Source organism: Cetorhinus maximus, chromosome 24 (assembly GCF_964194155.1).
Source record: "Cetorhinus maximus chromosome 24, sCetMax3.hap1.1, whole genome shotgun sequence".
Lineage (NCBI taxonomy): Eukaryota > Metazoa > Chordata > Chondrichthyes > Lamniformes > Cetorhinidae > Cetorhinus > Cetorhinus maximus.
Window position 1 is genome coordinate 37,675,136 of NC_135902.1, and position 26,992 is coordinate 37,702,127.

At 44.9% G+C, this 26,992-nt stretch overlaps 1 protein-coding gene across 1 annotated transcript in view; it reads left to right on the top strand.

The window, feature by feature from the left end:
- The window catches only part of fscn2b (fascin actin-bundling protein 2b, retinal), a 70,882-nt gene that overhangs the window by 16,512 nt on the left and 27,378 nt on the right, over nt 1-26,992 (top strand). The window contains exons 5-6 of the mRNA XM_078571022.1: nt 9,626-10,103; nt 10,213-11,969. Coding sequence (XP_078427148.1) covers nt 11,147-11,969 — 823 coding nt within the window. The 5' untranslated portion in view covers nt 9,626-10,103; nt 10,213-11,146. The remainder of the gene's footprint in view (nt 1-9,625; nt 10,104-10,212; nt 11,970-26,992) is intronic.

Here is a 26,992-nt window from a genome sequence, read left to right on the forward strand (position 1 = left end):
ACTGGGCTACAGTTCAGTCCTTCAGAGTTTTTCCTTCTATTGGATACCAGATGTTTGAATATATTTAGACAACACACTTGTCCATTGACTGAATTGCATCATGCAAATCAGCCTTAGGCAGTGACTAAGGTGGAAGCTAACAGATGGAATCTGACTCCCTCATGAGGGGGTAGAAACTTTAAAGATAAGAGCTATACCCTAACCCATGCAGTTAGCTAATATCTTACCCGCGGTACAATTGAAACAGTTTCTCTTTCCTAAAGAGATAGTACCCAAGAGTGTTTTTAATCATTTTAATTGGATAATGTTGCTTAATTTTAGTTAAATTAATTGTATTACAACCTCTTCCCGACCCCCAAACCCCTGATTTAACAGCTCTTGTAAAAGGATCCTGTGGCTGTTTTCAAAAGCAGAACCATCTGGCTTAAATTCCTTCACTAGTTGCCAGCACTTTCTCCACAGCAGTTCAATGGCATTTTTCTCCCATGAAGGTAGTCAATAGAAAAACCTGAAACACACAGAAAAACATTGCTGCCACTGCAATTAACATAACTTTTATTTGCAACAACATATTTCTGCCATAAAAGAAATCTCAAAATAACGCTCATGATAAAAATGGGTGAATTGGAAGTAAAAGTCCAGAAGTTTGGCAGGTGAAATTGGTTTTGGCCTGTTTCTGGGCCTATAATGGACAACACATTGCAAGTGCATGCCAGAAGCTGGCAGCCCGAGGCATGCACGATACTTGGCCTCAGGCCTCATTTCAGTAATATTTCAGCTACCAGCAATTGTCACCCCTCCAAATGCAGGTCTCCTAAGTCAGTGATGGCATTTGCATTGCTGACAGCAGCCCTTCTGTTAAGTTCTATGGAGAAGGAAAATAGGAGAAGGGCAATTGCATGCTGACATTAGCCTTCAGTAGTGCTTTGTGCCTGGGATGGGCACCCGGGCTCCTCCCAGTTCGGTAATAAGGTTAGCTTAAAAAAATCTCCCTTTTTGGTGGCAGATGCTCCTTAGGCTACAGCAATCTCACCAAAACATGAGCCGAGCAGACTGAAAAGCCTACCACGCGATGCTAACCAATGTTGCTAAGAGGTCCTTAAATAGATGTAAGGCTGCTCATTAGCATATACAAGGGGCCTAATGCCTGTTGAAAGTGGCCGCCCCAAATGCCTTAAGTCATTCAATGCCAATATGGCATCAGGCGTATTTCAGGCATCCTTAAGGCATGGACCTGCGAAATTGATAATTGGTTCTCCCATTTTCCATTTGATGCAACGGCAATCAATTTCTGCCACTGGGAATTCTATGCACTTTATAATGTAACATGGATTGACATTACTTTTTATCTTATGATTTGATTCTCTTTTAGAAATATATAAACATTACAAAACAATTACAAACCCTAAATACTTTTTGATGTACAAGTGGTCTGTATCTGCTTTGAGTTTTGTAAAACCCTGTTGGATTTATTCCATTGAAGTGTATAGAAGATGAAAATTGGAAGTAAGAAACAATTGCATCTCTGCATGCACTGTGCCTGAGTTCATTGTTCGTTATTGACAACATAAGATTTTAGCACAGACACTGAATTATAAAATAAGGAAATGTCATATACAGAGGGAAGTACATTTTATGTATAACTGACCAAACTATCCCAAGTGTTCATGGCTCAAAATACCAGCCCCTCTAGCTGTGGACAAGCTGCACTGAGCTTTTAAAACCTGCCTAACTCATACATGTGGTGAATAATTAAACTCAGAGCTGAGTGCAAGACTCTCATGTCTGCATTTTGGATCTTATTAAAGTCAATCTAATCAATTTTTAAAATATTACCACCAATAATTTTAATATGCAATGGAAAATTACAAAATAACTATTATATTGGAAAGTTTTCTTATAATGTGGTGGAAACTTAACTCTTATGGATTATTAAACCAATTTAGGGAATACTGGCTAGAAAATTGCAATGCCTGAATTTCCATACATTTATTAAAATTTAGGAAGTACATGATCTAAAAATTGACAAACAACTGTTATAAACGTGAGTGTGTTGGGACTGTCTCTTGAATTCAAGGTAAAATAGAGTGGTGAAGAGAGTCATGTGATCTGCTCCGAATTTAGCCCGACAACAAGCCTGCATGGCTTGGTTGGTTTGGTTATCATAGGGACAGGGATGCCCAGGTCAAGAGTGATTTAAGAGCAAGGCACAAAATGTTCACAGCTGAAACAAAGGCAAGAGCAGCTTGAGCAGACTATAGGCAGACTTTCTGTCTCCGGGACAGAAAGTGAGAGAGAGAGAGAGAGAGAGGTGGAGATCTCATAGAGGACTGCAGCTAATGTGGTCAGTAGAAAGGAGAGTGTGGCCTTCCTGTGGACAACCAGGCAGAATGTGGGAGGGAAGAGAGCCTCTGGTCGAGGAGATGCATCCTGTGGCATTCTAATGAACCTGGAAGATTGATCCTAGCACGGCCAGGTGGGTGGGTTTTGGGGGGGGTGGTGGTGGGTGGGGGGGTGGGCGGTGTGGGGGCGGGGGGAGGGCAGGGGAAGGTGGGAATAATTGCTGGAGTTGGCCTTGCTGCTGGTATTCAGTTCGTGACTTCTCTGGAAATTGAGAAAAGCGCCTTTTGATGGTCACTAGACATTAAGACCCAACACAACAGGGAGCAGTGAACCCATTTGAAGCTGGGAATGATATTGGACTGGTTCCTGTAAACTTTCAGTTTGGCAGAGAGCAGGCTGTGAAGCATAACCGTGGCATGGAGTTTTGGTCATGCTGAAGTTAAAGGTGGTGGGATTATCTTTTCTGTAGTTTAGTGTACAGTATTAGTTGCCTACTAAATAGTGTTTAGACAATGTTGATTTTGGTTCATTTGTTACAGTAGAAGTCTTAAAACTTGAAATCTTATCATGCAATTCCTTTAAGTTAGTCACTGGGAATTCAAATCTCTTATTTAAAGTTATTGATTTCTGCAGGGATGGTAACACAACTATCAGAATATGTTTATATTCATTGTAGTTGAAGCTGAAAGAAAGCCACATTTATATAGTGCCTTTCACAACCTCAAGACATCCCAAAGTGCTCAACAGCCTGTGAAGTACTTTTGATGTGTAGTCACCATTGTTGTGGAAAACATGCTTAAAATTGACTGCAAGCTTCTTAGATTTCTCAGTACTTTGCCTTATCTTAGCTAAATCTGTAGTAATGGCACAAATTGTCTTCTCTTTCTAGTTAGCTCTTTGACTCTTTATTCTCCCAGAGATAATGTCTATCTGTTTACTATGCCTTCCATCTGATTCTATATGTTTTTTCATGATCAGCATTTCTCACCACAGAGTCTATATGTATGCATGCTAAACATCGGCACTTTGTAAAAGTTGCCATCTCTACATTTATTTTTGGTTATCTCATTCCAATCCTTTTGATATCCATTGTGCTTACTGATATTTTAACATTTTTGTGCCACTTTTCTGATACACGGAGGTGGTATGTACAAAAGTTGATCAATCCTTCAAATAGCATTGATGTTGAAAATTCTCATGTAATTATGTTGTAAGTTGTTTATTTACACATTCGTTGATTGTAGTAATCTCCCTACTCTCTCTCATTCCAGATCATTCACTCTAGCAAATAGAAATTCTTGCTATACAAAACAGCAACAACTGGTAATAACATTAGCATATTGAATATAATAAACTATCCAAAGGCACTTTACAGTAGTATTATTCATCAAAATTTGGCACCAGGCCATATAAGGTGATATTAGGGCAGATGGCCAAAAGCTTGGTCATAAAGGTAGATTTTAAGGAACATCTTAAAGGAGGAAAGAGAGGTAGAGAGGCTGATACAGTAAGTACTTGCTTAACGTGGTAGTTGCATTCCAGAAAAGTGCAACTTTAAGTGAAATTACCTTAAATGAATCACATTTTCTCATTCAAACCAATGTAAAAGCTGTAGTTATGTTCTGTAGGACCTTCCTCATCAGAGAAAAGATGTTAAAACATTATACCCTGTAAGTTAAAATATTTCACATTGTTAAATTCCTATATCTGTTAATGGAATAATTTTTAAAATGAAATAAATTTTTAAGTATAAAAGAAATATAAAAGCTTACTCTCCTTACCTCAGATTTGCTGCTCTCCTGCTCTACTCCCCTCCGGCTCACTGCCTCTCCCCCTCCCCTACCCTCCAGCTCACTCCCCCTCCCCTACCCTCCAGCTCACTACCTCTTCCCACTCTCTGACCCTCCAGCTCACTGCCTCTCCCACTCTCCAGCTCATTGCCTCTCCCACTCTCCAGCTTGCCGCCCCACCCACTCTCCAGCTCGCCGCCTCTCCCACTCTCCAGCTCGCCGCCTCTCCCACTCTCCCGCTCGCCGCCTCTCCCACTCTCTGACCCTCCGGCTCACTGCCTCTCCCCCTCCCCTACCCTCTGGCTCACTGCCTCTCCCACTCTCTGACCCTCCAGCTCACTGCCTCTCCCCCTCCCCTACCCTCTGGCTCACTCCCCCTCCCCTACCCTCCGGCTCACTGCCTCTCCCCCTCCCCTACCCTCTGGCTCACTCCCCCTCCCCTACCCTCTGGCTCACTCCCCCTCCCCTACCCTCCACCTCACTGCCTCTCCCACTGTCCAACCCTCCGGCTAGCTGCCTCTCCTGCTCTCCAGCTCACTGCCTCTCCTACTTTCTGGCCTGCTCCCTTTCCTGCTCTCCGGCTCACTGTCTCTCCGACTCTTTGACCCTCCGGCTCACCGTCTCTCCCACTCACCGACCTTCCTGGTCACCATCAATCGTGATCATCAACTCTCCCTCTTGCTGACCCTCTCTCTCGCCAACCCTCAGGCCAAACCACCCACTCACCAATTACACCTCCCAACCCTCACTGTGAGCGTGGGCTTGTGAAATGGGTGGCAAAAGGCAGGAAGAGTGGCTTTGACTTGCGGAGTTGCAGAGGTAAGCTGTAAGCTGGAGAGTCAGTGAGAGGGAGGATCAGCAGCGACCAGGAGGGTTGGTGAGAGGGAGGATTGGCAACAACCAGGAGGCTCGGTGAGAGGGTGGATTGGCAATGACCAGGAGGCTTGGTGAGAGGGAGGATCAGCAGCGACCAGGAGGGTCAGTGAGAGGGAGGATCGGCAATGACCAGGAGGGATGGTGAGAGGGAGGATTGGCAGTGACCAGGAGGGTCGGTGAGAGGGAGGATCAGCAGCGACCAGGAGGCTCGGTGAGAGGGAGGATCGGCAGCGACCAGGAGGGTCGGTGAGAGGGAGGATTGGCAATGACCAGGAGGGTCGGTGAGGGGGAGGATTGGAAATGACCAGGAGGGTCGGTAAGGGGGAGGATTGGCAATGACCAGGAGGGTCGGTGAGAGGGAGGGTTGGCAATGACCAAGAGGGTCGGTGAGAGGGAGGATTGGCAATGACCAGGAGGGTCGGTGAGAGGGAGGATCGGCAGCGACCGGGAGGGTCGGTGAGAGGGAGGATTGGCAATGACCAGGAGGGTCGGTGAGAGGGAGGATCAGCAATGACCAGGAGGGTCAGTGAGAGGGAGGATCAGCAATGACCAGGAGGGTCGGTGAGGGGGACGATCGGCAATGACCAGGAGGGTTGGTGAGGGGGAGGATCAGCAATGACCAGGAGGGTTGGTGAGAGGGAGGATCGGCAATGACCAGGAGGGTCGGTGAGAGGGAGAATTGGCAATGACCAGGAGGGTTGGTGAGAGGGAGGATTAGCAATGACCAGGAGGGTCGGTGAGGGGGACGATCGGCAGCGACCAGGAGGGTCAGTGAGAGGGAGGATTGGCAATGACCAGGAGGGTCAGTGAGAGGGAGGATCGGCAATGACCAGGAGGGTCGGTGAGAGGGAGGGTTGGCAATGACCAAGAGGGTCGGTGAGAGGGAGGATTGGCAATGACCAGGATGGTCGGTGAGGGGGAGGATTGGCAATGACCAGGAGGGTCGGTAAGGGGGACGATCAGCAGTGACCAGGAGGGTCGGTGAGGGGGAGGATCGGCAGCGACCAGGAGGGTTGGTGAGAGGGAGGATCGGCAGCGACCAGGAGGGTCAGTGAGAGGGAGGATCAGCAATGACCAGGAGGGTCAGTGAGAGGGAGGATCGGCAATGACCAGGAGGGTCAGTGAGAGGGAGGATCGGCAATGACCAGGAGGGTCGGTGAGAGGGAGGATCGGCAATGACCAGGAGGGTCGGTGAGAGGGAGGATCAGCAGCGACCAGGAGGGTCAGTGAGAGGGAGGATCGGCAATGACCAGGAAGGTCAGTGAGAGGGAGGATCGGCAATGACCAAGAGGGTCGGTGAGAGGGAGGATCGGCAATGACCAGGAGGGTCAGTGAGAGGGAGGATCGGCAATGACCAGGAGGGTCGGTGAGAGGGAGGATCGGCAACGACCAGGAGGGTCAGTGAGAGGGAGGATCAGCAATGACCTGGAGGGTCAGTGAGAGGGAGGATCAGCAATGACCAGGAGGGTCGGTGAGAGGGAGGATCGGCAGCGACCAGGAGGGTCGGTGAGAGGGAGGATCAGCAATGACCAGGAGGGTCGGTGAGAGGGAGGATCGGCAGCGACCAGGAGGGTCGGTGAGAGGGAGGATCAGCAATGACCAGGAGGGTCGGTGAGAGGGAGGATCGGCAGCGACCAGGAGGGTCGGTGAGAGGAAGGATTGGCAATGACCAGGAGGGTCGGTGAGAGGGAGGATCGGGAGCGACCAGGAGGGTCGGTGAGAGGGAGGGTTGGCAACAATCAGGCGGGTTGGCGAGGGAAAGTCAGCAGAGACCAGCAGGGCCATTGAGCAGGAAAGGCTGCTCCAAAATGACACTGCTTAGGTCACGCAACCCTACATCAGGCCTAATACAAAACAACATTAAAATGAAACTCCCGACCGGAACACTAATACCAGCCCTATTAGCTGACAGATATTAAAGCAGAACAACTTAAAATAGGAAACTTAAACAGGGATTACTGCACCTTTAGGGAGGGAATTCCAGAGCTAAGGCCCTATGCAGCTGAAGTATGGCCACCAATAGTGAGGCACCACCTTCTCAAAGGCAATTCGGGATGGGCAATAAATGCTGGCATAGCCAGCAATGCCCACACCCCATGAACGAATCATAAAAAAAATTAAAATCTGGGATGCTCAAGATGCCAGAATTGGTAGACTGCAGATATCTGGGTGGGTTTGGGGCTGGAAGAGATTGCAGAAATAGGGAGGTCACGGAGGGACTTGAAAACAAGGGTGAGAATTTTAAAACTTGCTCAGGAGCCAGTGTAGGTCACCGAGTGCAGGGGTGAATGGTCAACGGGTCTTAGTGCAGGTTAGAATATGGGCATCAGAATTCTGCATGAACTCAAGCTTACGGAGGATACAAGATGAGAAGGCCAGCCAGAAGAGTGTCAGAACAGTTGAATCTAGAGGTAACAATGGCATGAATGAGGATTTTTGCAACGACTAAGCTGAGGCAGAGGCCGAGATAACTGATGTTATGGAAGTGGAAATAGGCTGTCTTGGTGACGAGGAGGATGTGGGTTGGACACTCATTCACTATCCCTTAATATCCTGGGGTAACAAAAATCTATCGATATCAGATTTGAAATTTTGCATTCATCTAGCCTCAATAGCTTTTTGAGGGACAGCGTTCCAAGTTTCCATTATTCTTGTTTATCAACTTGAATTGTTTAGGTTCACTGCAAGTGATCTTTAATGATAATCAGATAAATTTTCAGTGTAGCTTTTAGAATTTTATCCTGGCTCTGCTGTCTGGAATTTAATGTGTGTTCATGTTCATTACTGTAATGTATTTATGGATTAGTGTATGTATGTCATAGCTGATTTTACTACAGCTATTCCATTAAGAGACTATTCTTGTACATCAGCACTCAACTCTAATGGTTCTTTATCCTGCAAACATCCGACAAATGACTGATTAAATATTTGAAATAACCTTGAGAATAAATGGTTGCAAATCATTTTGTGTATTAGCGATAACAAATATACAGCACATAGACCCAATCTAAAGCCATTCATTACCTCTCTATTAGCACGAGGTAGCTCTTCCTCAGCACCAGGCTGCGGCACTTTTGTTACTGTGGCCCAGTATGTGTCAGCACCATGACCAGGGAAGCGGAGGGTAGAGAAGAGAAAGAAGTTTGAAAATAAAAACAATGAACAGCATACGTGGTTCAACTCAAGGTCCCAGAGGAAGCTTTCATATTCTTATTCATTTTGGATTTGAGTGTTTATTCAAATGAACCAAAAGGCATCCTATGCTTTTCTGAAATAATTCTGGTAAATCATTACTCAGTTGGATCATGTACAGTTGTACAAGAGGAAAAACACTTCTGGCTGTACAGCAAACATATTTAGCACAACTTAAAAGAGTGATGCAAAAAAAAAAATTGGGATGAATCAATGGGTTGAAAATTAGGCAGGTTCTGCAATATGTGGGTGATCCGCTCCTCCAGATTACCACCCAGGCAATGAAGTTGAAAATGATCCCCTTAGTGCCCTTGTCACGGGATGAGTGAGTAGGCTTAAATCTTATCTTCATTAATGATCTTGTCATTTGCCAATGTTGGTAATATGAATTTTAACTTGATATATTCCACAGTTACTGAAGGTCCCTCCTTTAACCCATGGACTGTGCTGAATTAGCTGATAGAACTTGCATTTATATAACATCTTTCATGATCCTAAACATGTCACAGTTTAAAACTGGCCTAAGTACTCTTTAATGACTACATTGTTGTCTTCCTGCTGTTGAATGCATGTTCAGATGCGTACAGTTAAAAGAGGGTATTAGCTGAAACATTGAGTTTGAAACTGACACTGCTATAGTCAAATCAGCACTATATGCTGACTGGCATCACGATCAGCTAACTCTGCATATGTCCATCACAGACTCCTGGTGCTGGCACTACTGACCAACCCAAAATGGAGCCTGGCACAGCCCGCACCAGAAATGTGCATGCATGATGGGAATGCCATTTTAGATGAGAATCAAAATACAGGTACAGCATATAGATCCAGAGTCCACGGCACTTAAACTTCCACATCATAAGACACAGAAGTAACTGTAATGGAAAAATAAAGGATGTGTTTTAAAAAAATTGAGCTTTAGGAAATTTTAAGACGGCTCACTGAAGGAAAGGGAATGTTCAACTCAAAATGAAATCGCCAGCATTCCTAAGCAGCAGTAACAGTTCAATCCTCTCCTTGGAATAGAACACCACTTTATATTCCCCCCGCCCCTCCCCTTCAGAAATGGAATACTCCATTATCATGCAGCATCCCAATCACAAGCCAGGACTGATAAAATCCATCTTTATTCAACCTGGCAGACTAAAGCATTAGTTATGATAGAGGTTAGAACCTGGAACTACAGAGATGGAAAATGAGCATTTTTACTATTTATGTCACAAGATCAGAAGACAAGTAAATTGAAAATCTGTGGATTGATGGAGAACAGTGATATTCAGTGTGTGATGGGCCGTTTGTCTGTGACTAATGCAATAAATAGTCTTCCTCCCTCTTTCTAATCTGGAGAGTGGACTTGTATTTCTCCATTACTGTCTATCGTTTGTGGCTCTCTTTAAAAAGTCCGTCTTTCCCTTTGTTTTCAGATCAATAGGTGATCTCACAAGGCTGTTCAATGGTGCATGTTGATGATCTAAGAATGACAGTAGAATGACTCAATTGCAATCAAGCTGAAAGAAAACGAAATATATAGAGTATCCTTTGCAACTCAAAATATCACCATACTTACTACCATAAGCCTGAACAAAAATGACTTCTCCACTAACATTGAATTTTATGAATGTATAAAATATCCACTCTTGATTCCTACTATTCTTGGAACAAAACATAGCAAGATTTTTTTAGAGTTCAAATCCTCTTCAAAGTTTATTAATAGTTTGGAGCTGAAAGCAGAGAACAGGCAGAGTTGGTGTCTATATAACATTCACAACTTGCTATAAATATGCAATTGGTTTTGCACAAAAAATTGTTTGGTGTTTGTCATCCTTTGAAGGTATGCAGAATTTTGATGGCCTTCAGCTTGCTTTGATGTGCATGGAAATGAAAATTTCATAATTTAGCAGGGTATGTAGTAAAATGCAGAAACACAGAGCAAATTCTGCCAAATTCTTTAATTGAATATCTATCATGTATCTCTTTATGAGTTAATCTTGTGCTTTTTTTTTGTAATGAGTCTTTCACCAGGGAAATGCACAACTGAAGGTAGAGATAGTGCAGATGGAGGAAGGTATTTTGGAATAAGACAGGATCAAAGGATTAAAACCGAGAAACAGAGACCCGGGGATAATGGCAAAGAGGATTAAACAGTAAAACTGGAGAAGGCTGTAGGTGACCGGGGGAGAAGGAATCAGAGAACAGAGTAACTCTACACTTCTGTAAAAAGAAAGAGGACACCTCGACAACCCAACTGCAGGGAAGGCTATCATATGTCACCTGGTTTTTCACCTGAAATACCGTTCAAGAATTCAGAGGGACAGGTAGCTGGTGAGCAAAGCAGAGGGATGTATTTGAGAGGCTGGGCACGCTGGTGTACAAAGGTGAACTGAAAAAAGAAGAAAGGACTTTACAGCCAACAAAGTAAGTCTGAAGAAACGTATCCACTGGAACGCGAAGGAAGGAAACACACAAAAGGACCACTGTTTCACATAAAACACCCTTTGTTGCGCCAAGCTCTGCTATTAATTACAAAGCACTGGCAGTTTATTAAAATCTGTGAGCCTATAATCCTCGGCATGAACAATTAGAGCAGACTGCAGCATCCGAGACAAGCACTTATTTTTTTTCGCAAAAAGTTGTCGTGTACGAAAGCCAATCTGAAGTACGAAGTCTTCATAACGTGAAAATCATTTTCTGAGGTACCCTTCGGATAATTTCAATTAAGGGCTTTATAAAGCATTGTAAATGAGCAAAGAGGTTAGGGAACTGGGCATTTAAGCTGACGTCATTGACTGCTTCTCTAGGATTTAGGTGTTTTAGCTATTTGGTGCACTTTAAATCTCTCAGGAGCAAATCAAAAAGTGCCTGTATTGCTTCTGGCTCTGAGCTCTCACAAAAAAAGCCATTTGAAAATTCCACAGCAAGAAGGAAACCAACCTGAAAGGAAAGAAATGCCCACTAACGGAACCCATCAAGCTTTAAAGATCCAATTTGGCTTAATCAATTGTAGCAATAAGTACCTAACAGCAGAGGCATTCGGTTTTAAAGTCAATGCATCTGGTGTCAGCCTGAAGAAGAAACAAATCTGGGTGCTGGAACAAGATGAAGGCAACAACTCTGTTGTCTTTTTCAAGAGCCACCTTGGGCGCTACCTGTCGGCTAGTAACGATGGCAATGTGTCATGTGAGGCAGAGAAACCTGACGTTGACTGCAGGTTCATGGTCATTGCACATGCCGATGGCAGATGGACTTTACAGTCTGAACCCCACAAGCGGTACTTTGGCGGATCTGAAGACCGACTCTCATGTTTTGCACAGACCATTACCGAGTCAGAACTTTGGTCCATCCACCTGGCCAGCCACCCTCAAGCCAATCTTCTAAGCGTCAGTCGAAAAAGATACGCCCATCTCTCAGTCCAAGAAGGTGAGCTGTCGGCTGACAGCAACATTCCCTGGGGCGTGGATGCCCTCATCACCTTGATTTATCAAGATAAGAAGTACAGCATCCAGACTTGTGACAACAGGTTTCTCAGAAATGATGGAAAACTGATTCAGAAGCGTGATCAGGGCACTGGCTACACTTTGGAATTTAAAGCTGGGAAGATCGCTTTCAAAGATCATGAGGGAAAATACCTGAGTGCAATGGGGCCAACCGGTACTCTAAGATCTGGACGAAACTCCAAGCCTGGCAAAGATGACCTCTTTGATTTGGAGCAGAGTCATCCTCAAGTGGTTTTAAGGGCTTCTAATGGCCGCCTGGTGTCCATCAGACAAGGTGAGGTACTTTATGCAGGTTTACTTAAACTATTGTTAAAAACTACAATCACTAAAATTTAGATTGCACCTTTAAAAGGGCACATTGTTCTTGTTATGAATATATTGAGACTTTTACTGTGAAAGTTAGGGCTTACTAAGTACTCATTGCAGTGTAAGAGGAGAAAAGTAATAAATTCCTCCTTCTGGGAGGCAACAAAAAAGCTTCTGCTAACACCTCAAGAAGGTGGAGTCATTCAATTTCAATTAAATATTTTTTTAAAATGATGCAACATACTTTGCTACATTAAATGCAAGCAAACAAAAAAATCAACAATTTTGGAATAAACTTTTGTTCATAGAAACCAATACTTTTATATTGCTTAAAAATTGCTATTTTGCTTTTGTAGCAGGACTGTTCATCTCACTTTTCTTCTCAATTTGCTAGAACTTACTTGCTTAGGAACTTCAAGGAATGTCTGCGCAATCTGTCCTGAGGTAGACCAGTAAGTGGTCTCGGGAATTGTTCTTATCTGTACCATCGTGAACAGTTTTTGTATATTGCAACTGGTTTTATTGAAGAGAATATTCCAATGACAGCGAAGTTTTAAGAGAACACTGCATTGTGACAGCATAGAAATGATTGGAACACTTACTTTGCGTGTTTTCCAGCATGAGATTATTTCTTTATTTTACCGATTTTGTAGATCTTGATCCATTCATTAAAATACATTAGATACTGTGGTGTTGTAACAAGTGCATGATGGGATAGCTAGGATGCCTGCATCCTGGAGAATCATGGGCGGTGAATGCCCAGTCCTCCAATGAAGTGGGGAAGATGTGCAGCCACCAGCATATATCCCCCTTTCTAATATTCACAAGAAATAGCGACTGAGGCAAGGTTTCGGTGGCGGGTGTGGGGGAGATATACCACAGCATCAACACCTTCATAGACATCTGATTGTACCATTTGTTTAAGGAAATTAACATTGTCCATAATTTAATAAAGACTTCTGCAATGAAAATAGTCATTGAAAGTCAAAGCTCAGCAGTTTGGATAGCTTTTCTCTGAGCCCTAGCTGCAGGTTACTCTTCTGAACCAACTTTAACATGACAAAATTTTAGGCTGAAAATATATAAGATCAGCATAAGTGCTGAAATGTGACTGACTGGGAGCTCTGTCCTTGATCCTGCCAAATTTCCTGGGCTCAGGGGGAGGCCTCTTCATTATTACAGCAATGGCAGGCACCAATACCATTAGGAACCCACCTAGAACCTTCACCATAGAAGAGAGACCAGAAAGCACAATGGAGGAGTGACCGGACAAGGGTTGCTGGGGACCTCTGAAAAACCTCATTATGCTAACCATTTGAAAAAATCCCAGCCTTTCCTTCAGGCCACAATCCTACTTGGTCCCCTAGATGAACTCCATTTCTGCCATTCGGATGATGGTCTCACCAAGTGCATCTCCATCAACCCTAAGCTGAATTGTTCTGAGATGGGAATGTGACGATTCCTGACATAGGTTGTGCCTAATCTTCTATTATGCTAATGGCCTTGTATGTTGGCCACAGAGTCTCCACTTCTTCCACAATACCCTGGAAATGGCTATGCAGAGCTACAGCTCTCCTTATCTGGGTGTCAGCCTAATTTCCAGTCCTCCCTGCACATTCCTGACTGGCAGGGCTACAGATTTCTGTCCTCTTTAGGCAGTGGAAATAATGTGGATTCATCTCTGGAATGAACCTTGTGGTATTTATCACCCATACTGTTGTCACATTGGTAGAAATTCTGATCCTTTTCTATTCCCATGCCTTTGAGCTCCAACTGGGTGTATTCTAGTGACTTTTCAGTGTAAGCATGATATTCCACCTTTGACCTGCGTAGTTTTGACTTTGGGCTATAGGAGGACTGCACACTTACAGGTTTAACACTTTGCATACTAGGCATAACACAACTAAATACAAAATGAAGCTCCTTCTACTTTGGCTCAACAATGTGCTTCAGTTCCAACTTAGAAGAGCATCCCTACAGCACTAGTAGTGACATATCTTCCAAGTGACACTGTCAATCAGTGCTACATTAGGGACAGTGCAGTGCTGTAGGCCTTCATGAGTAAATTTGTTGACAGAGGCTGCCCAGATCATCTGATACAGTCCTGGAAGGTGTGCACGCACAAATAAATTTTCTGTTAAGTTAGAATGAGATGCTGAAAACATTTCCTAAAAATGCTTAGTGATATCTTCTCCAGTTATTTTTCAATCATTATTGCTGAAATTTTTAATGCCTGAAATATGAAACGCTTTTACAATTGCAAAGGTATTTTTTGATAGCCCCATTGTTTTGGACATTTTCAAGGTTGTTACATGAAGGAGCAGCTTTCAGATTAAAGTTACAGCCAAGAGAAAGGCATAACAGGAATAATCTAGGATGCAAATTCCAGACGTTCAGTATAATGAGGAGGCTGTATATTTAAATTATTGACCCATTGCATAGGGGTTTCCCACGCACCATGAATCACGCACCAGTTAAATGCGGAAGTCAGCGGGTTCATGTCGAGTTCCATACATCTTGACATTTTTCCCTTTTTTAAATCCCCTACAGGCACCACACCCACTCCCATCTTGCAGATTAAAATTTCCCCCAGCGTGTCCAAGGCAACTGTAATGGTTGAACACGATGATCTCAGCCAGGATAGGAATGGGGATTCTACAATTGATTCCAGTGATTCTGCACAAGAAAGGGGAAATTCTGTCAGGGTTCCCACTCTGTTGCAGTAGAAAGTTCTCTGCTGAGTTTGGAGTTGAAGCAGATTGTTCAGAGAAGAAAGGAGAGCTTTACTAGGGATCAAACCATATTGCACTTAACCTGGGATTGCTTGATGTTGGCACTAGTTGCTCATAATAAAAAGGTTGTATGTTCCAAACAATGACACCCCTCAACTTCATGGGCATGTTTATCTAATTGTTTTGCATGTGGAAAGTGAATTAAACATATTGGTGGACTAATTTTGCTAACCATTTGCATTTCAAGTTGCAAGCTGTCCTGAGAGCATAATCACAGTCAAACCCACTGCTGCCCAAGTTCATAGCCATTTACAGTAGGAATCACAAGAGAGGAAGGCCAAGTGTAGCATTCGTACTGCCATCCTAATGGAGCCACTCTGCATAGTAAACCTGCTTTTTGTGTGTATCCATCAGTAAAGTGTAGGGGCAAGGAGGAGGTAGTTGTCTACAATGTAGCATTGGTGGATTGTACCAGAGAGCAGATTTGTGGAGATGAGAGCAACAAAAGGTATTAATAATAAACTCTCCACTCAGTAAGCTGGTGTTCAGAACAGGGTCATGGGTTAACCCACTGTCCCTGCGAATCAGATTTGTGGTGCACAGCCTTCAGTGAAAAAGATTAGCAAAATAATTCTGCTAGAAATTTGAAAACTTAAGCTAAAGTTAAATTGGGAAAAAAAGATTTATATTGAACACAAGCTACTTACTGCTTCTGCGCTGTTTTAACTTTACTTTTCCAAGCCTGCTTTTTGTTTATTGAAAAGTAGGATTGGCATTCTGTAATGAGAGAGTGAAGAAGCCAGAATTTTTTTTAGAAACCATTTTTAATATAAAGTCAGCTTTGATTCATTTGCCTCTGTACCTTTCGATGTGGCAATGTTACTTATTAAGATTTTCCGTGATTTTTCATCATTGGCAAATAAATCGGAGCTCAAGCAATGAGTGCACCTATTCTTGGTTGACTTCTGACTTTGGAAAATATGTCAAGCTCACAATGAAGTTGTTACAAGAATCCATTGCCACATCTCATCAACACTTGCAAATACGTAAAATTTGACTTCCTCGTAGATCAGACATTCTGTCCTTTTCTTTCAAGAGATACAGCTTTTGCAGCAGTTAGAAGTGTCAGCCAACAGTTGGGAAAGATTAGATCTTGCCTGCAAGCAAAATCTATCCTTTCATTATCACATTTACCCATTCATTGTCACATCTCACCTTTCTGTTTTGCAATTTTATTATTGTTGTTAGCTTTAGAAAGAGACTGTACTTATATAGAATCTCGCCAAAGCTCTGACACATCCCAAATTGCTTTACATATGATTAATTATTTTCCAGCACCACTAGTACTTGGGACCCAGTAGCCATTTTATGGACAGAAAGTCGCCATGAGCAGCAATAAGATGAAAGACCCATTAATCTGTTTTTCATAGCGTCACTTCAGGAAAGAATGTTGACTTAGCTATCAGAAAGGCCCACTGTTCTTCTTCCTCAAGTAATCTCATGGGGGTTTACCATCTCGGCCGAAAGATGGCACCTCCAACAATGCAACACTCCTTCAGCACTGCGCTGAGGTGTCTGCCTATATTATGATGCTAAAGTCCTGGTATAGGTATGATGGGCCAAATGGTGTGTCATTCTACAAGTGAAGCTTGAACCCACCACCTTCTAGTTAGAGCTGCATATGCTACAATCTGCACAAATTGACACTTTTAATTTAATGTTAGTTGATGATTCCACACTTAGGGAGATCAAAAAACCTTCTCTATGAATGAACAATATGTTTAAAGAGGAATGAGCTGATTGCTTCAAAAGACAGGGAAATGGCGTCAGGCTGCTGTTTCACAAATGCTCCTCTGGGGCCCCACAAGGAAAGATTAGGACACCTCTTCCATGGACTTCTCTGCACCCCACTCACTGACCAACTGAGAGACCCCATGGGATGGCTCTGGCAAATGATCCCGCCTTTTACCTGGTTTCTTCAGACAGACTCTGAGCCAGGGCCATGTGATTTTCCAGTGCCTCCCACTCAGAGCAACTGGGAAGTTGGCCAAGGAGATTTAAATGAGGCCCAAAAGTTGCAGTGCCTGGGACTCACCTTTGCAGCAGCAGGTGAGTTTCTAACTCAAAAATTGGCCTGGTGTTAAAATCAAGGTAATTGCTACTCTGTTTCTCGCTTGTAATTATTTTTTAATCCAGTTTGCTCTTCTTCCCTAGTTTTCCTTAATCTTCTCTAATAATTTTCCAAGTGCTACCTTTTCAAGGACTTTATTAAAGTCCATATATACTATATCTACCTCATTTCCCTCATCTGCTATAAATGTTCCTCCTCAAAGAATTCAGGTTTGTCAAGCACAATCATCTCTTTTGAAATGCAGGCTGACTATATTTAATTAGTTTCTCTTTATCTAGATACACGAAAATTTCATCTTTAATTAAAGACTAAAAGTTTCTCTACCACAGATGTTAAGCTAAGTGGCCTGTAATTAGCTCTATCTTTTCTTAACATTTCTAAAAACTTGACTGCTGTCCAGTCCTTCTATAAATATCTGTGCTCAATAGAGCCCTGAAATAATTTCTAGGTCTCACCAATTTACTCCTTCATCCCTCTCAGAATCCTAAGATGTTTCCTGCAAGGTCCTAGAACTTGTCTTCTACCAGCTCAACTATCTCATCTAAAATTTTCCTTCTATTTACCACAATATCTGCCATCCCATTTCAACCACCTCAGGAGTGACTTCCTCTCTAATACTCTTTTGCAAAGCCCAAAGTAGTTATTAAATACGCAATCCTCTTCTCTCAGGGGGTCCATTTTACTTTTTAAAAATTCTCTTTTTACCTAAAAGATGCCTTACTGTTTCTTTTGATGTCTTTTGAAAAATAATTCTCATTCTCTTACAACCTTCCTTAAGGATCCTACTGTTAATCTATTTTTTTTTTTACTTTTCTCAGTTTCCCCTTTAATTTTTTTTGTTACTACTATTCATGTAGACCTCATAGATGCTCTTCAGTTTTAAAAGGTTTCTAACCTATTTATTTATCCATGGCATATTAAAACTATTAGTGGTTTCCATAACTTTTAATGGCTCATCCTAACTCATAAAAATTCCCATTGTTGCTGTACAGATCTGTGTGCTCAGCTCTCTAACTTTACTGTGGCTAGCTCACTCTTCAGCCGGGATTTTCCAGACCTGGTGGCAGGCAGGTGCAGAAAATACCGCCTGTCATCTTGTTAAAATCTGCCCTAATCCGATCTGATGTTCCAGCTGTTGCACTGACCTTTTCCCTTTTTAGGTTAAGTCTTAAGCCGTGTAAAATTAAGATCACTACTCTTGAGGTGCTCACCCACGTTCAGCTCATCTACCTAATCTGTTTCATTACTCATAACTATATCTAGCCACACCTATGGCCCTCTATTAACATCTTTTAAAATGGTTGACCAGTAATCCAATTTTGTAAAAATATGGAACAGGCATTGAGCTATGACAGATCTATCTGTAATATATTATGTCACTAACTACTGTTAGCAACTAGTTATAACTAACGTTAGGAATAACTAGCACATAAAGGAATGGGTCTTTGCTTAAAGTTCTGACACAATTATCTTGACAAATGATATTTTTTTGAAAAGATCCACCAAAATAAGTACAAATGAAGAAAAACGGAAATCTGAACCAAAACCAGAAAATGCTGGAATACCGAGTAGTTAAGAAAGCATCTGTAAAAAGAAAAGGCAGGCAAGAACAGAGCAAGAGTCTTACATCCAAAACATTCAGATGTCTTCTCTCCTAACAGATGCTGACCGCACTGTGGTTTATTTCCAGCACTTTCATTTTTGTTTCAGGTCAATTGACTTCCTTACTTTCAATTGTAACATGAAGACAATATGTTACATACACAGTAGGTAGGCCAGAAATCAACTGGACAGATGCTGATCATGGGCCAGCAGCAGGGTGGGGCAGGAAATATTGGCGGGGTCGGGGCTCCGTGGAGGCGAGTAGATGAATGGTACTTCCAGTTTTTCCTTACTATGACTAATGTTCCTTTTAAATAGAGGTGTAAATGGTTACCTCCCAACCTGTACCCTTATAGTCCGTGATGGTTTGAGTAAATAGCAGTGGCAGCATTAATTGACATACAAATTGCATTGTAAGTCCTAACAACATGAAGTTGACTCCTATTTTAATATTCTAATTAAAGAATTAATTAGGCCACCACCTGCTTCTGGTGAGAGCACTGGCTATCTAAATCGATCTTTCTGAAAATGGAGGCAACCCCCTAGTGGTAAATTGCCACGAACCCCCCTCTTCCCCCCTCCCCACACACATACACACACTACTGTCGATATTCATCATGCTACTACCCTGCTTACAGACATAAAGATGATGGTATTGAGATTAAAATTTGCCCCTCTGACTGAGAAAACATTTCTGAACAATGCAACAAAAATCTTCCTTTTCGTCACAAACAATTCCTCCAAGCAAATTTTGTATGATTAAAATTTTCTGCAATTAATGACTTATCGTCAATACACTGCTTTCAATGAGTCCCACAAATCTTGTCCTTGATTCCCATTCCAGCCTTTGACAATCTGTGACGTACTCTCAGCAATGTACCCAAGCCTCTGCAGTTCCTCAGCTCATTCTAAAGGGATTTTGTATGGATTCCTTTTCTATCTGAATCCTTCCACTCTCATGATAATGGGACTAATTTGTCTCTGCCATGTGCCTACCTGTGTCAGTTACCGGGGCTTTAAGAAGAGGAAGAAGGGGCAGATCATTTGAACTTGCTATGCAGAGGGAAATTTGCAGAATATCATGGCCTGTGTGTCTGCCGAATAATAATTTGATACATTTTTAAAAAAAATTCTTTCTGCTTTGTGCAATTGATTGGCCGGAATTTTCCGCCCCTGTTGGCGTCGGGTGTGAGCGGACAATATGACAAGAAGACCAAAAATGGGTTTTATGCCGTGGTGAAACTAGTTTGCGGTCGCCCGCTCCGCCCGTTATTGGTGGGCCGCCTTTCCCGCTGTCCAACATCGGGAGCCTAATTTCGATGTATTTGCATTTCATCATCCTGCCTGCCCGCCAGAATCATCCCCCCACGTCGAATTTACCTCCCATGTCAGCGTGACTTCAGAACGATGTGATTCACAACAGCAATTAAAAGGCGTGCACCTGGTGAGCTGAACTCTGAGGCAAGCTCGGAGGTGAGTGCACACGTACATAGCGCAGCTTCGGGAGGGTCACTCGTTCGGCTTCAAGGAAGAGGCGCTGCGCATTCGGGCGAGGCACAGGCAAGTGGCTTTTTCCCGGCTGGCTGACAGTGCGGTACTGATGCAAGGGCTGCACTGCAGTTGGCGCGAGGTGGGGATGGGAGGGGGGGCAAGGCAGCACAGTCTGATGGTAGTGCACAAGCACACACCGGGGGCGGGGAAGGAAAGCAGCCAATCATTGGGGAAACTTTGTATAAAATGAGCATTCTTCCACAGCTGATACAGTTCAGGTGCAGCTACATTGACACACTTGGAGTCAGGCTTATCTGCCGACTGAAGCGATGCAGAGGCATGAAAGTGCCACCAAACATTCCTGAGCTTTCACCCCTCGGCCACAGACTGCAAATTAATGAGCATTTTAGGGGGCTGCACAACAATTGGACGACTGGGCATTTTGTACAATCTCCTTGCCAAAGCTGGTCATGGAGCAGTCACTGGTGGAGGCGCTCACAGCCCCTTGCAAATTCTTTATTCAGGTTTGGACCCGTTTCCCCCATGGTTCAAGCTGACTGCGCAGCCTTGCAGTGCGTTTAGGAGAATGCCTGCGCCTGAGCTGCAGTCCAGTGGGCAAAGCTGCCAATCAGTCAGCGGAATGGGGCGGAGGTGGGTGAGGTTTTGGGCAGCCATGCAGTGCACTAAACTCTGGCCATCTAAGTGGTGGCCAGCACTCGTTGGCATGCGATAAGGTGCCTTGAGACAGAGCTGAAGCCGCACACGTAACCACGAGAGGTCCCTAGGAGACCAATGCTAACTCACGTGTCTCTCTCTTTCATCCTGCAGGAGGAGTACATCAGGAGCATGGAGCCTGGTGACCTAGTTGTGTGCCTCGTGGCTTACGCAGAGTGGAGACAAAGGAGAAGAGGGCGACAGAGGCACATAGATGGGCAGAGGGAGGAGCAGCAACTTCAAGAAGAAGGGGCGACTGGGGCTCCCACGCACACCGCTGAAGAGCCACAGCGAACCATCATGGGTCGGCGCCTGGCTAGACTCAGGGTCTTCAGATGGTGCCTGTCGTTCCTGCAGACAACTGACAACCAGTGTCGCTGAAGACTGTGCTCATGTTCAGAGAACTGGACGGTCACATATGTCACCTGCTGCAGGATTTGGCGCCACGAGGACTTGGAGGGCATCCGCTGTCAGTGGCTGTGAAATAGACCATGGCGCTCAATTTTTTATGCCAGTGGCCCCTTCCAGGGCTCCACAGGTGACCTCTGCGGGATCTTGCAAGTCTCCACACACAAGTGCATCCAGGAGGTCATGGACACCATCTTCGCGAAGGCACACAATTTTGTACATTTCGCCCGGGATCAGGAAAGCCAGGAAGCAAGAGTGCTGGGCTTTTCCCAGATCTCAGGTTTCCCACAGGTGCAGAGTGCCATCGACTGCACTCACATCGTGCTTAGAGTTCCTTGGCAGCAAGCAGTCCAACTATGCCAACTTCAAGGGCTTCCACTCACTGAATGTTCAGCTGGTCTGTGACCACCACAAACACATCCTACAGGTCTGCGCCTGATTCCCAGGGAGCGTCCGTGACTCCTACATTCTCAGTAGGTTTCAGATCCCTGACATCTTCCGGGGTCCACAGTGGATGCAGGGTTGACTCCTCTGGGACAAGGACTATCCACAGAGCACGTGGCTGATGACTCAGACTGCAGCAGAGTGAAGGTACAATGAGGCTCGTGCTGCAACTCGCACCTTGGTGGAGCAAACCGTTGGGATGTTGAAAATGAGTATCCAGTACCTGGACCCGTCTGGTAGAACCGTGCAATACAGTCCATAGAGGGTGTCACACATTGTCATCACCTGCTGCACCCTTTACAACCTGGTGTTGCAACACGGGGAGGAGCTGGCTGAGGAAGAGATGGAGGAAGTGCACATCTCCTCCGATGAGGATGGCATCGACGGGGATGAAGGTGATGAGGTCCTCGAAGGTGAGGATGACAGTGATGAGGCCATTACATTGTCCAGACGAGGCAGGCGTGCTCAAGAGGCCCTCATAGTAGCTAGATTCTTGGAGGATGATGATGATGACATGCATTGAGGGGACTCCATAGATCTTCATATTGCATGTGTCTGGCTGATGGCAGCACACACACCCTCTGTGATAAGGCTCCTGTCACGGAGACACAGCAGGTGCCCACAGTCCCTACATTCCAGGAGGATGATGACGACATACAGTGGGGACACTCCATGGACCCTCAAATAGCTCATGTGAGTGTCTGACTCCTGTCTGGCTGATGACAGATTGTTTGTGCTCTGTGAACAAAGTCATATCTTGGAGATGCAGTGGGGAAACTTTAACTTCTCCTGATCCTAGGGCATCCTTCATGAGCTGAACCCTTCAGGGCCACACTGTCACCGGACACAGACGCTGATGAGATGAAGGCCCAGCAGCAACTCAAAGATGCTGAAAGCACACAGAGGAAATGACAGAGCTCTGTGCCGCCCAGGACATTCTGGTAGTAATGAAAAGCCCCATCGAGGTGCAGGCATGACTGATGTGTCCGGTGACTGTGCAGGTGCACCATCAGTGTGCTGGGAAAGATGCACAAAGCACAGGGAGAAGGTCCTGGACTGAGACACCTGCCTTTATCTTGTGCAGAAACCAAGCTTCCACTTCATACCTACACAAACATTGCTCATCATAACAAGGAGCCATAGACAGGGTGACATTGTTGGGAGTTTATTGATAACAGTCAACATTACGTACAAGTGACTAATGCCTACACGGTGAAGCTACATTTTCTTAACCTTCTTAAACCCTGCTGTTACATCTTGGTGCTCCCCCGACATCCACAGCAGAGGTGGAGGCATCCTGCTGACTGCTACGCCCTGTCCGTGGTGACCTTGGTGGACGTCCTCTGCAGGGCCAAGACATAGAGGGCCACAGCCTGCTTTAGGAGTCCTGCTGTACAGCAGTGGCACCCTCCTCGGCCTGTGGCGCTGGAGCTGCTAATGTCACAGGAAGAGGGGATTTGCCTGGCCCAGACACTCTCGGAGTCACCTGGGTGGACGGCTCTGGGGTGTGCACCTGCTGATCCTCTTCCCTATGGGTGTTGAAGGGCCCCTGGCTGACTCCTTGAGGAGATGGGGAAGCTGGAGTGAGATCAAGCTGCCCTGCACCCCTCTCGCATACACACTGTTGGAAGCCAACTATTGCGTCAGTGATGGAGTTGAGCCTGCGCAACAGTGCAGGACCAATGTCCTAGACCAAGGTCTCCATGGCAACTGCCATCCTACCAGTGTTGACCTTGGTGTGTTGGCATGCTGGTGCCATCACCTCAGACTGAGGGCAGATGGACTCTTCCATTGTGCCTTGCAATCTGAGGAGTGCAGCGGACATCCCTTCCTGATGTTCCCGAGCTTGCCTTTGCAGCTCCAGCAACTGAAATATGACCAAGTCCAGAGTCTTGTCATCCAACTGGGACTCAGCAGATTTCAGGTCTCCAGCAGCCCTCCGAGTGCCGGAAACCTGGGAAGTTCCTGCTGCCGCCTGCTGTGAATCAGACAGTGCGATGTGCTCACCAGATTGTGACCCTGAGGCTACTCTAGAGCTAGGTCCCACCGAAGTGTATGTCTCTGGGCTGGTGGAGGGTGTGGGTGAACACTGTGACGGGTCTTCAATGAGGGTGTCATCAGATTCTTCTTCCGAGGTGTTTTCGGGACTTGAGTTGAGAACCTGTCTTATTGACCCTCTCGGCTGCTTCCCAGATTTGCCTGCAAAAGCAAGGAGAGATAATTAGTGCATGGCCGGGGACTGCGGAACAGGGGAACTCACTCGCAGCATGGTGGTCTGATGGGTGTTGCACTGCTGGATCCTCACTTGGTTGAGCACCGCTGACCTCACCGTCAGCACAGGAACGGTCCAGATTGTCACCGGCCTGCTGGATGGCTGTTTCCAAAGTCTGTGAGGACCTTGATGTTGGGCATTCTCCACCAGTCTGCGACCTTTCCCTGTTGTTGTGAGCCAGCTTGTCCTGCATGAATACAGATGGAGAGAGTGTAAGCAGGACACCTGCCAGGCCAGATGGTAAGTAAGCCTGGCACGTGTGAGTGGTGACTGGTGCCATGGACGGGATGAGGACATAATCCACAGGTCAGATGAAGGTGTGTGTGAGAGAGTGAATGGTGATGTCGCTTGAACGGGCAGTGAGTGAGATCCCTGTGGATGTGTGATGGGTTATTGAGTGTTTGAGTTGAGAGTGATGAGAAGAATGACTTACCCTGGCGGAACAGAGATCATTCATCCTCTTTCAGCACTGGGTGTCTGTCCTCTTTTGCAGGGCGTTGGTGCTGACCACCGCTGCCACCGCCTCCCATTCTGGCTTGGTGACCTTGCTTGCTGGTCTTCGCCCAGACCGAGGTTGGAGGACATTGCGGTGGGCCTCCATTGCGTCCAGGACGTGCTTGAGGGAGGCGTCGCCAAATGTGGGGGCAGCACGTTTCCTTCCCTTGGCAGCCATGACTTTTCAGCAGCTTCCAATGCCTTAGAAAAAGCTAGCTCTGTGCAGGGGCACCCTTTAGCTATGGTACCCCGATTACTGAAGGCTTGAGATGATGGTGGGGTGGGCCAGTCAGAGGCCTCCCCGCCAGTGACCCAGTGTGTTTCCCGGGCGTGCACTATTGATGAGGCAGGATGTGCCGGGAATGGGACAGTACGGCGCAAAAAGCAGCCATTGCGGCCGACACGTAAACCATCCTTTTTCCCACCCGCTACTGCACTTAGTACAAATCTGGAACAATTCCGCCCATTGTGTCATGCAAAGCATCCTTTTAAAAGGTAACAGGTTTTTGATCTATAAGGAAGTCGAGGCTTATAAGGGGCAGGCAAGAAAGTGGAGTTAAGGCCACAATCAGATCAGCCATGATCTTAGTGAATGATGGAGCAGGCTCGATGGGCCGAATGGTCTACACCTGCTCTATTTCTTATGATCTTATGAACCCTCCCCCATTAGGATTCACAGCAATGCTTGACACCAAATGCATTGGCATTTATTCTACCCAATGTTACTGAGGTGCAAATGACAGGAAATATGTAATAAGTGGGAAGACCACCTCCTGGAAAGCTGTCCACCTCCCTTGTGTGTGCCTCCCACTGCTCCTAATATACAGTCACTTTAAGCTTGAGCGAATGCAGCGAATGCCAACATGATCCAGGAACTCACACATCCGGCAAGATTTGTACAGCATGGGGTCACAACTGCCTTGTCATTATAATGCTTTTAAACTGTGCAAACTATAAAACTGTACATATTTAATATACAGTACAAAGTAAGTCTAACTATTCACCCTGCTGTGATGCATGTTTGTACAAAAATCTGGAAAGGATTTATCAAATACCGTTTGTAATTCTCAACAGGTCCCTTCTATTTCCTCACTTCCTCTTACCAACTTTCCCTACGATGCCTCTATTCTTCATATTCCAATTGTTTAACTGGGAAAGCTAATGGCATTTGGGGACTGAAGTCAGAATATTAGATGTGGTTCCCTAATCCTTCACTCCCAGCGTGGAGTTCATTTGATAGGGGTCCTGTATCAGAGAATCAGTCCTACAGTGTTATAACCCTGTCTCCCAATCCTTGTGAGTGTGGTTTAGGTTTGTGTATATTTTTATGGACTTCTGCATCTTTTTGCCATTTTGTTTTGAAAGATTCATGTGAAGGCATGACACAGGGATTATTCCTGTTGGTTCTTGCTTTTGTGTCTTCACACTGTTTCCTTGGGGAATAGAGTGAGGCAATGGAAAGGTTTACAGGCTGATTAACAGTCTGCCAGGCCATGTGAGAAACATTCCTATCAGTGCTGTAACCATCTTTATACCAGCTGTAACCTCTCCAGTCCGGAATGCTTGGGATCAAGTCACTTCTGGGTTTTGGAATTTTCTGGATTATAGACCGACGTTAGAATGCCTAACCACAAGTGGGTGAACAGGAAAACACCATTAGTATAAGTATTTACCTGAGGCATAAAATATTGATAAAACATTCTTCTTCTTCCCACACCTAGTGTTGCATGATGCAGACAAAGCATATGCTTACATCCATTTCCACAGCTAGTTTTTCCTGGAACAGGTAACTAGCCTGTCAGCAGAGGCTATAGCCTAAATGGCGCCATTCCACATCAAGCATGGCCAACCAGGAGACTCTCCCACTCTTTCCACCTGCCACAGGTGTATTTGTTATGGACAGGGTCAGGAGAGAACTGAAACCCTTGGACCTTTTCCCTTACCGTCTATAATCAGTGTGTAGTTTGGAAAGGAAGGTGTGTATGTTTTTCAACCCCGGAGTGGATGGTCAATTTTTCAATAATTATCAGCGAGCTTTTGTGGGTTTAAATAAAGAGGATTATTTATTCACGCATTCAACCCAAAAGTCTAAATGCTACATCAGTCACTCACACACACACTTGAGAAAGATATGTTTCAAGATGATAGTGCACATTTACAAGTTGTAAACAAAAGAATAGTTCATAGTTCACATGTTTGTTTCATGTAGGGAAAGCATTTGTTGCAGGCCCATTGAAGAAGATGTTTCTACTCCTGTAGGGTAGTCTAGGTAATTTCAATAGCTGGAATTGCACATCAGAATTATTGTAGGATTCCCTTAAGGAGATGGACTTTTCCAGAAGGTCTTGAAATTGGTTACTGGGGTTAAATTTCTGTACCGATAGACTTGGAATAGGAACCAGGCTGGGAGACTTTTAAGATGTAGCAGTCTCCGGGTATAAAAAAGGCTTGGGTCTACTGCCTTTTTCTGCTGCTGATGTTCTACAGTTGGTGTTCTGTGTAGACTGACCAGTTTCTCTCTAGTTCTTGGGATTAAAAAAATATGTGATCTGAAGTCAGTTTCAGTCACATGATTAACTGCTATTGCCCACGAAGGACAGTTTGGAAGTCCGAAGCCATTGCTACACAATGGGCGATAGATAATAGCCATTCACACTTGTGATTAACTGTTTTCTGCAGCTCTCCTTTGTTAAATATCAAGC